This window comes from Eulemur rufifrons, chromosome 8 (genome assembly GCF_041146395.1).
Source record: "Eulemur rufifrons isolate Redbay chromosome 8, OSU_ERuf_1, whole genome shotgun sequence".
NCBI lineage: Eukaryota > Metazoa > Chordata > Mammalia > Primates > Lemuridae > Eulemur > Eulemur rufifrons.
Window position 1 is genome coordinate 17,929,138 of NC_090990.1, and position 10,502 is coordinate 17,939,639.

Consider the following 10,502-nt stretch of genomic DNA (forward strand, 5'->3'; position numbering starts at 1 on the left):
GCCCCGGCGCGCTAACTGAAGGTGGCGGCAAGGGGCCAGAGTTGGAGGAGGGCGAAGTGCAAGAAAGAGCTCTTCAAGTGTCACCAAGGTGGGAAGGTGCTACGCGCCGAGGCGCGGAACCGCGGTCCCCGCCCAGCCCGCCCGAAGTCAACATGGCCGCCGCAGGGGGAGGCGGGGCGGCTCTGAGTCCGGGCAGGAGCGGGGCGGGGCCGCCGTCGGCGGAGCCAGCGCGCAGGCGCGGGCTGCACGGGTCCCGGATGGAGGAGCCGCGGTTCGGGCCCAGCCGGGGAGGTCGGGACCGGCAGGCGCGGAGGACCTGGCGGCAGCTTGGGAGCCCTGGCGTTCTTGGGGGAGGGAAGCTGTCAAACGGAGACTGAGAGAAATGAGGCGAAGGCCGCGAAGAAGCCGGGAGCCCCGCCCCTCCGCCATAGCGGCCTAGGGCGCCGCCTCTTCCTTTTCAGCCTCCCACCCTCGTCAGCTTCCGGCGCTGTGGCCTGACCGGGCTGCGTAGGCTCCCTAGGGAGTAGCCGCCGGGCCCTGGCCTCTCTAGGGTGAGGGGTAGATGCCTGGTGCCCGGTGGGGACTGTGTCGGGACGGAGCCGGCCAGAACGGGCTTCAGACACGGCTGGGCTGTCAGACGGCGGCCCCTGGCTCGGGACGGCCCGTGAGGCCTTTGGCCCTGAGAACGCTGGGTCAGAGCGACTTAGCCAAAACACGGAGAATGTTAGTCTTATTCAGAGGGTCCAGGGCTCCAATTCAGCAGGCTTTCCCAAATTCTCAGATAGGGTCCACCTGCCCTAAGCATACCCAGCAAGAGCATGCTCTGTCATTGGAGGAAGTACTGGGCTAGGCGTTGGGAGATCTGGGTCATAATCCTGGCCAGGGAAGAGTGCATACCCTTGGCCGGGATGCAGGCTGATACCATGTTTCAGAAGCAAGAAACATGACACCCTCTTTAAGTAGCGTTGGGTGTGTCACTTGACCCTGGTAAGCCTCAGTGTCCACATCCATAAAATGGCGATGGTAATTATGCTGGCCTCACAGTGTCTAATGAGGTCTCTGGGGCCTATTTATCTCATGGGAAAATAAGAGTGAAACTAGTTGATCTACAGGTGTCCTGCCAGTTGAGTGTCTGATTTTGCAAAAGGGTTGTTGGGAAGTGAGGCTGACAATTAGCTGAGAAGGAGAATTGACTAGCTTTGTTTTTACTTGGTTTACCTATAAGCTAAGAGTAGGCTACAAATCTTCTGTGGTCGCTGAGGCTAGAGCTTGACTCTGGAGAGAGGAAAGGAAGAATGCCAGCCTGGTCAACAGGCAGAGGTGGGTTAAGTGCTTTTCTGTTCCCAACGTCTCTTCTGCATGTGGGTGGGAAGCCAACGAAGGGAAAAAGAGCGAATTCACCCTAGGGTAGGGAAGGATAGCTGTGTGAAGCTGGGTTGTGCCTGTTTCCGTGATTTCTTTCGATTTAGCGAGTCATACTTTGGAAATGTTGGGTAGATTCACAAACTACCGCTACTCTCTGGCGTTTTCGGAAGCTTGCCTTCGAACTGAATTTTCGTGAGCGAACCGGTGTGAAGTTGGCGGCCCCTCCCTTCCTTCAGGCCCCCTGGAGATGGAGTAAGCAGCGGGCGCCCCCTTGTGTTGCGGAAGGAGTACTGTTGCTGTTGGCCAACCTTGCTCCCTTTCTGGGGAAATTTTATTTTCCTGTGGCTTCTGTGACTTTTGTTGTCTTGCTCTTAACATGGGAGGAATGCATCTAGAGTCAGTGAACTGGTGATGGTGTATTCTGTCCCTACCATTTCCGTTCATTCAGAACATAGGTTTAAGATGTGTATTTGCATGTTAGGCCCTGGGGATATAGTTGTGATATAAAGCGCTTGCCCTCACCAGCAACTTAAATAAGCACTATCAATAAATACGACAGAGCAGAGGGCAATAAGAGCGTATTATGAAAGCATAGCACGTAGTCTAGTGAGGATCAGAGAAGAATTCCAGAAACAAGTGGTAACCAACCTAAAGGTTTGATGGGTATTAGCCAGATAAGAAAGAAGAGTTTTCCAGCCCTCCTTGTTAAATTTCGCAGTTTAAATATCTTTTTCCTGTAGTTCTTCACCCCAGATCGATGAGCTGCCTCTGATGCTCTTGCTCTCCTTTTGGATTTCTCAGGCTGGTGTTTGAAAGTTCTGTAGGAGCCATTGCTACTTCTTTTAGCCCAAGGAATTGTAAAAAAAAAAAAAAAAAAAAAAAAAAGAAGTCTTAAAGTGCATTCTTTACCTCAGAATGGCCTTGCAGTTGTTTATACATTGCTGCCATTCCTACAAAGAGATGGAAATAACAGTTTTTCTCCATCCCTAGTAGAGGACTCTGTCTTCATCCTAAGTTTGTTTCAGCAATGTGAGCTGGCTGAAGTCCTGCTGAGTGGTGGTTTTCTTTTCCTTCTCCACTTAATTTAACAGACCAGCTGAACACACATCAAAGAGCTAAGCTGGAGTGTGTAGTCATTATGGTCTTCCAATATGGTTTTATGCCCCACTTTTGGGACTCTGGTTTGGGACCTAGTTTATTATTCTGGGCAAGAAGAAAAGGGCACACACCAAATAATAGCAGCTACAACATAGATTTGTGTAGTACTTCACACTTTGGTCCATTTCACCATTATGACAATTTTGTGAGACAGGCAAATAAAAAGGTAGACTGATCTCATTTTTTACGTAAAGAACTGAGGCTCAGAGGGACTAAAGAGAACTTGTAAGTGACAGAGTCAGAACTTGAACCCAGGTCTTCAGTGCATAGGAGCACTCAGCAGGCTTTTAAAGATTTTCTGTGAGCTTAGCTTTCTTTCCAGCTTCATGCATATCTGTGTGGAAGTTTTCTGACAAGAATACAGTGCTTCAGAGTGACACTTAGTGAACCCTTCTGCCTTCAAGATTCTTTTCCCTCATCCGGGAAGTTAGGGATTAAGTTTGCTATGGTAATGCTGAAGGGGGCGGTTCCTATGAAGAATTCCTTCAAGAATTTGCTTTCAACCCATGTATGACATTTTCTTCCTTGGGTTTTAGAGTTTAGAAGCCTGAGGGAGCTCAGTCCTGGTAGCAGCCCCTGAATTCCTGGTGTTGAGAGGATGTGGCCCCCGGACCCATCCCAGAAGGAGGTGCTGAGGTTTGCAGTCAGCTGCCGTGTCCTGACTCTGATGCTGCAGGTCGGTCTCTGATCTTTTGTCCTGAATGTGCCATTGCTACATGACTGGGCTAGGGTGTGCCCCTCCATGTGATTGGAGGGAACCATGGACTGAAAAGTGGTCAGGAATCTTAGAAACAGTATATTAATCCCTTGGTTTACACATGAAGCAACAGAGGCCCAGAAAGGTTAAATGACTTCCCTAAAGCCACATAGCAAGATAGAGAAGGACCAGAGTCAGACCCCATATTTCCTAACTCCTGAGCCAGTGGTCTTTCTAACAGACTATGATGTTTTGTACCCATAGATACTTTTACAGTGTGACAGCTCAAAGCATTGCTTTGGGCCCCGTTACCAGGGGACTGAGCACTGTATCAGTCAGTTGAGTGGGACAGAGGTGGCACTGTGTAAATCCTGAGATCATCTGTATGTACTCACTAATCAGTAATGGCTCCTCTTCTCCCCCAGGAACCTCCCCTTGCTGCCTCACCCATGTACAGCCCTCCATGCCTGTGCCCTTTTACACCTCCCTTTGCCTCTCCAAGGCTGCCCTTGATACATATTTTTTTTTAATTTCACATATAAATGAATGATTTGGTGCCTAGCACAGTGCCTGTTGCTTAGGTCCTCAGTATATATGTTCGTAAATAAATGAATGTTGTTGAATGTATGGCAACACCCTAGGGATGTTATATTAACATAATTATGTGTGCCTTTTATCAAAGCACCATTCCCTCTGAGGCTCTAAGCTGGTTCCTTTGCAGAAACCTCCTTTCCTCTCTCCTCCCCCACTATCTGCGGCATAGCAGGCTCTTTTGGGTTCAGGGGTTAGTTAAACAAGTCCTCAACCTGGAGGCTAGGGCTGTTATCTATGACTGTCACTCCTGTCCCATTTGTTTTCACTGTTTGAAGTAGCCTGATAAGGAAACTGACCAAAAAGGGAAAGAGCCTTAAAAATGGGGCTATGTTCCTGTTGCCAGGCTGGGGAGACTGAGTCAGTGATAGCTCAGTATTAGCTGAGTTATTAACAGAGCCAAAGGAGCAATACTGCAGATCAGTATCAGGAAGTTGCCCGGCATAGGTATCTGGGATAGCCAGGGCAGCTGGATTCTAATTCAGGTGGTGATTTTGGAAATAGTATGTTTCCTCTCGGCAGTTCACTCACCAACCAAAAATTTTTGAAGTACCTATTGTGTTCCAGGAACTATGCTAGGTGGTAAAAAGTCATGGCCTCTTTTCCCTTAAGTAGCTGACAATCTAAGGGGGCAAAAAGACATTTAACAATAAATGCAATTTCATTATCCCTCCCTCCCTCATCCCCACTTTAATAAGCTCAAGCCCTCAGATTATATCCCTAGTTACTGTTCATTGTTGCTGTCATTTTTCTGTCAGTGACAGCTATTCCTTGAAGGTTTTAGCTCCTGGTTCACTTGTCACTCTTCCCAGCACTACTTCCTTCGATTTTTTTAGTGGTTTCAATATTAATGAAGATGATGCATGCAGTGCCCTGGTCTCTGACTTCCTTGTCCTGCTACTTTCTAGTGATCTTGTCCTCAGCATTCTCATAATCATACCCAAAACCCCTAACCCCTGCCAAATAATCTCAGTTTCATGCATCCCATTCTTTGACCACTATCTCCTATCTTTCCAGCTCACCCTCTCTAGTACCTCAGCTCTAACGATTCTTCCACCCTGTCAGGATTTATAATCCATTGATCCTACCACTGTTTCACTGTCCCTCACCCACTGCATGGCTTCAACTCCCCTTCTTACCCAGCTAAGATTCCATGGTCCATCATGGTGGTCATCCCTATGTATATACACTCAACTCTCTTGCTCCCTTTTCCCTGTCTCTCTTGCTCCCTTTTCCCTGTCTTAGTCACAAGACAAAAGCCCAACCTTCATTAAATCCAATTCTCTGCCTACTCCTTGCCTGCATCTGCCCAGAGAAAAACACACAACTCCACTAACTAGTCTTTTTTAATTCAAGATCACTAACGCAAGTGAGTCCTTTGTGCTACCTAGCAATCTTAGTGTATTTTCCTAGACCAGTCACCCTCCCATTCTCAAAGTTTTCTGCACATCAGAATCACCTGGGGAAGCTTTAAAAGAAAATTCCAATGCCCAGGCCGTGCCCCATACCATTTAAATCATTAACTCTGAGGAAGGGACCCAGGCATCAATAGTTTTTGAAACCCCCTGGGTGATTCCAGTGCACAGTCTATTTGGAGAACCAGAGTCATAGATGACTTGGGTTACACATTTTCCCCAGTACTCAATCTCAATTGATAACTTGCTTTCCTGAATGAAAACTCAGAAAAAAAGAAGGCATTAGAAGAGAACTTCCACATGCTCCCCCCATATTCATCTGTCTACCTATGTCTGCATCTCTGTGCCTTCAGTACTGAAGGTTGGATGAACTGTCTGTCCTCTTCTCTAAGGTAGGTCCTCCATCTGTGTGGCAGGACTCCATCCCCTTTTGCCTGCCCAGCAATCCTCCCCTCTCTCTCCTGCATATTCAGTGGTTTCCTTTTCACTGGATTATTTTCACTAGCATACAAACTCTTATCTCCCACTTTAAAAAATTTTTCTCTTGACTCTACTTTGTTATTCACCTACTACCCAATTTCTTTGCTCTCCTTACAACAAAACTCAAAATCATTGTCTGTCTGTACTGTCTCCAGTTGCCCTTCTCCCATTCTGTTGAACTCAGTCTAGGCAGGCTTCACTCTCCTTCATTCCATTGAAATAGCTCTCGTCAAAGTCACCAGTGACCTTCACATTGCTAAATCCAGTGGTTGGTTTTCAGTCCCCATCTTACTTGACCTATCTGCAGCATTTAGCAGAGTTGATCACTCCTTTGCTTCACTTGATTCAAAGATACCATGCTCCTGGCTTTCCCCCTATCTCACTGACTGTGCCTTCTTTATCTTCATTGCTAGATTCTCACCCTTTTTCTAGCCTCTAAATGTTGACACTCAGACCTCGATCTCTTCTTTCCTCTGTCTGTACTTCCTCCCTAGGAGATCTCATTCAGTCTTCTTTAAATACCAGCCATGTACTTATAACTCCTAAATTTCTATTTCCTGTCCTGATCTCTCTTCTGACCCACAGACTCATTATAGCTCACTGCATAGTTGACTTCTAGAGTGTCCAGTTCAAACTTAGCTAGTACAAAACTGAACTCTTGATTCCCCCACAGGTATGTTCTTCCTCATTTTATTAAATGGCAATTCTTTTCTTCTAGTTACTCACCCAAAATCCTCATTTTTCTTTACCCCACAGGCCATCTTCAATGCCATCATCCCAGATCACCATGCAGAAGCCTTCTGTCCTCCTCGACTAGCCCCCTCAGGCTCTGTGGACCAACTTGTGGAAGGTCTTCTAGGTGGCCTGTCTCGCTGGGATGCTGAACACTTCCTGTTCATTGCTGAGCATGGGTACCTGTATGAGCACAACTTTGCCTTCTTTCCTGGTTTCCCCTTGGCCCTGCTGGTGACGACTGAACTGCTAAGACCCTTGCGGTGGTTCTTGAGCTTCCGGAGTTGCCTGCTGATTTCAGTAGCATTGCTCAATTCCTTGTTCTCTGTGCTGGCCGCAGTCGCGCTTCATGACCTAGGCTGTCTGGTTTTGCACTGTCCCCACCAGGCCTTTTACGCAGCACTGCTCTTCTGCCTCAGCCCTGCCAGTGTCTTCCTGGCAGCTGGTTATTCAGAAGCTTTGTTTGCCCTCCTGACATTCAGTGCTATGGGGCAGCTGGAGAGGGGCCGAGTCTGGACTAGTGGACTCCTCTTTGCCCTTGCCACGGGTGTGCGCTCCAACGGGCTGGTCAGTGTTGGCTTCCTCATGTATTCTCAGTGTCGAGGCTTTTTCTCTTCTCTTACGGTGCTGAATCCCCTGAGACAACTCTTGAAGCTGATGGCCTCTCTGTTTCTGTCAGTGCTTACACTTGGCCTTCCCTTTGCCCTTTTTCAATATTATGCCTACACTCAATTCTGTCTGCCAGGCTCGGCTCACCCCATTCCTGAGCCCTTGGTACAGTTAGCTATGGACAAGGGCTACCGGATTGCAGAGGGAAATGAGCCCCCCTGGTGCTCCTGGGACCTTCCACTGATATACAGCTATATCCAGGATGTCTACTGGAATGTTGGCTTTTTGAAATACTATGAGCTCAGGCAGGTGCCCAATTTTCTGTTGGCCACACCGATGGCTATACTGGTTGCCTGGGCAACATGGACATACGTGACCACCCACCCTCGGCTCTGCCTTACACTTGGGCTGCAAAGGAGCAAGAACAGTAAGACCTTAGAGAAGCCTGATCCTGGATTCCTCAGTCCTCAGGTGTTTGTGTACCTGGTCCACGCTGTAGTGTTGCTGCTGTTTGGAAGTTTGTGCATGCATGTTCAGGTGAGGTGGATTCCTGGCTGGGATAAGGATGTGAACACACTCAAAACCCCTTGGCCAAGGACAGGGAAGACAGCTAACTTCTCCCATTTGAGTAACCCGTACCTAATTTATTCATTCAGCAACTATTTGGGGGTGTTCTTTGTGCCAGACCCTGGGTTAGACCTGTGAGGATGGAACATGAGTAAGATAAAATTGCTGCCCTAGTGGGTCTCATGGTATAAATACGGAGACAAAGATTCAACTGACAAAATTATAGTACAGTGGGATGGAAGGGGGGTTACTGTTTTGAGATGTTAAAAAAAAAAAAAAAAGGCTCAGCTAAAGTATGGTGGAAGCAGAAAGGAAAAAGTAGCTAACTCGCTGGAGGAGTTGAGGAAAGCATCATATTTAAGCTGGGTCCTGAAGAGTAAAAAGGGATTTACCATACAAGAAGCAGAGGAGGAGCATTCTAGGCAAATGGAAGGGCACGTGTGAAGACATGAGGGCTGTGAAAGGACCCGATTCAACTGAGATACAGGAATAAGCACAGAGGAGATCTCTGGGAGCTTCCCCTAGTATATAGGTATACCCACATTGGCTTCTTGAACATTGGCTTCTTGAGGTACTCTGAGCCCAGGCAGATGCCCAATTTTCTGAGGAGGTATCTTTTCCAATATTTGAGGTAACAATAAAGAGGGATGGGAAGGGTTTGATCTTACATCTGAATATTTGTCCTTAGCTCTGGCCACACTCCAGGAAGTCTTTTTTCCCCTTACCAACCTCTCCTTAGCAGTTTCTGCCTCTTAGAGGTGTATATTGGCTGTGTGGCTAAGAGGAACAGGAGAAAGAGAAAGTAGCACTCTGTGTTTGTAGCTGGATTGGCCAGTAGTAGAGTGAGTGCCAGCAAAGCTTAGGGTCTCCAGGTTAGATGAGGGAGGCCATTTGGAGACTGGGCTCTGAACTCCCCAAAGAGGGAGAATGTTGAACCACAGGATGACCTACCCTTTCTGTCTGCTCTGCCACCCCCGTGGGGTAAGGGAACCGTCTTAGGTTCCCAAGTCAACAGCCCAGAGTTTAGAGTCCAGGCCCTGGACTAAAATTAGACCCCATAGAGTTTTAGTATTGATTGGCCCATTATTGTGGTTAATTAGTCTTTAGCTATCTATGTTTATTTGTAACACAGAGGTTGCCTAGCTGGTATCACACTTATCTTTATAAGATAGACCCTAAACTCTGCTGAATTTCTTTTCCAGCATAATACATTTCTAGTTATGGGGGACCATAGTTCACCCAGCAGCAGAGAAGTCCCCAGGCTGGTCCAATTTGAGTCAGTGACACTACAATAAATGTGTGGGTTCCCCCCTCTCATGATTTCTAGGTTCTCACCAGGTTTTTGGGCTCCTCCACTCCCATTGTGTACTGGTTTCCAGCTCACTTGCTTCAGGATCAAGAGCCGCTGTTGAGATCTCTAGAGACTGTGCCTTGGAAGCCTCCTGCAGGAGATTCCCCACCAGGACAAAAGGTCCCCAGAAATTCTATCATGGGACTTTTGTACAACTGGAAGACCTGTTCTCCAGTCACACGATACATTCTAGGCTACTTCCTGAGTTACTGGCTCCTGGGACTACTCCTACATTGCAACTTCCTGCCTTGGACATGACTTGGAGTCTCCAGGGACAGGCTGGAAGCCAACTTTACTCAGGGATCTGAAAGTAAAAATACACACTGGGACTTCCTGCACTGTCCTGGGATCATTACTGTGTCCGTTTGAATCTCTCTTTGAAGGCTGGTCAGGAATGGGAGAAGTGTGAGCCATAGAGAGCCCTTTCTGGTCCTCCTTTGGTCAAATTTTAGAATAGTAACTATTTTTACTGTAAGTGAAGATTATCTTATTCCAAGTCTAAAGTACACCTGGATCTTTTTACTCAGTCAGTGAAGGGACAGTCTTAAACCTACCACTGACCCATGCATAAATTTAAATGTAAATTATTAAAAGCGAATTTCATCAAAGGCTTTTGCTGACAGGCTGGTGGTAGTCCCCACAAGATGGTGCAGGCCTCAACAGTGCAGTGGCAGTGGTAAAGTAGGACCATCTTTTCTAAATAGACATTGTTTCTGATGATTTTTTCGTGGTTTGTACGTTTATTTATATGAAAAATCTTACAAAGATATGCAAATTAAACTACTTTCAATTATACATGCAATGAATTACCTTTTTAAAAATAATACAAATCACTTGGGAAAAAAAAGTCAGGGTAAGAAGAATGTGGCAGGAGCAAGTCCCCAAACGGTTGTCTCAGTAAAACCCTGTGAACACCCTGTGTGACCTTGGGAGTGTTTCAGAGCCTTGGTGACCTCCTCTGAAACTAGGGGAAATGCTGTTATTCTTCGAGGTGGTGGGTGGAGGTGGTGAACCATATAGTCTCCTGTAGATCCTTTTCAACCGTAAGATTTTTTTTTTTTTTTTTTTGAGTCAGAGTCTCACTCTCACTCTGTTGCCCAGGCTAGAGTGCCTTGGCGTCAGCGTAGCTCACAGCAACTTCAAACTCCTGGGCTTAAGCAATCCTACTGCCTCAGCCTCCTGAGTAGCTGGGACTACAGGCATGTACCACCATGCCCGGCTAATTTTTTGTATATATATTTTTAGATGTCCAGATAATTTCTATGTTTTTAGTAGAGACGGGGTCTCGCTCTTGCTCAGACTGGTTCAGTGGTGAGATCTTAGGAACTGCCCTAAACAACAGAATCATCCCAGTCTCAACACTTAGGGGGAGGCTTAAACATGTGATTTTAGGAGAAAATATCTCTAGTTCTCCTGTTTTCAGCAATTAGAAGAAACTCTTCCTCCACCCTGGCGTGTGGCTCTAAGGAGTAACTTACGTGATCTTTCCTTTGAATGAGGGAAAGCAGTGACACCTGGCAAATAAGGCTCCTTGCCC

The 10,502-nt window shown here is 47.0% G+C and overlaps 1 protein-coding gene across 9 annotated transcripts; it reads left to right on the forward strand.

The window, feature by feature from the left end:
• PIGV (phosphatidylinositol glycan anchor biosynthesis class V) lies at nt 1-9,721 on the forward strand. Of its 9 annotated transcripts, XM_069479630.1 has the most exons (6): nt 266-723; nt 1,226-1,320; nt 3,060-3,199; nt 6,463-6,556; nt 7,184-7,584; nt 8,942-9,721. In XM_069479630.1, the coding sequence occupies exons 3-6, from the start codon at nt 3,122-3,124 to the stop codon at nt 9,221-9,223; spliced, it is 855 nt and encodes a 284-aa protein (XP_069335731.1). In that variant the 5' UTR covers nt 266-723; nt 1,226-1,320; nt 3,060-3,121; the 3' UTR covers nt 9,224-9,721. The 9 variants fall into 9 exon arrangements, with proteins under 9 accessions (XP_069335730.1, XP_069335727.1, XP_069335731.1 ...); XM_069479626.1 differs by having other exon boundaries at nt 253-291; nt 6,463-7,584; XM_069479622.1 differs by having other exon boundaries at nt 6,463-7,584.
• The last annotated feature ends 781 nt before the right edge of the window (nt 9,722-10,502 follow it).

What these genes read in the sequence shown, in the direction of transcription:
- PIGV (XM_069479629.1), top strand. Translation starts at nt 3,122, where the DNA reads ATGTGGCCCCCGGACCCATCCCAGAAGGAGGTGCTGAGGTTTGCAGTC. An exon ending in TCCTGACTCTGATGCTGCAG is followed by an intron (nt 3,200 to 6,462) that starts GTCGGTCTCTGA and finishes TTTACCCCACAG; the next exon opens with GCCATCTTCAATGCCATCAT. An exon ending in GTTTGTGCATGCATGTTCAG is followed by an intron (nt 7,585 to 8,941) that starts GTGAGGTGGATT and finishes CATGATTTCTAG; the next exon opens with GTTCTCACCAGGTTTTTGGG.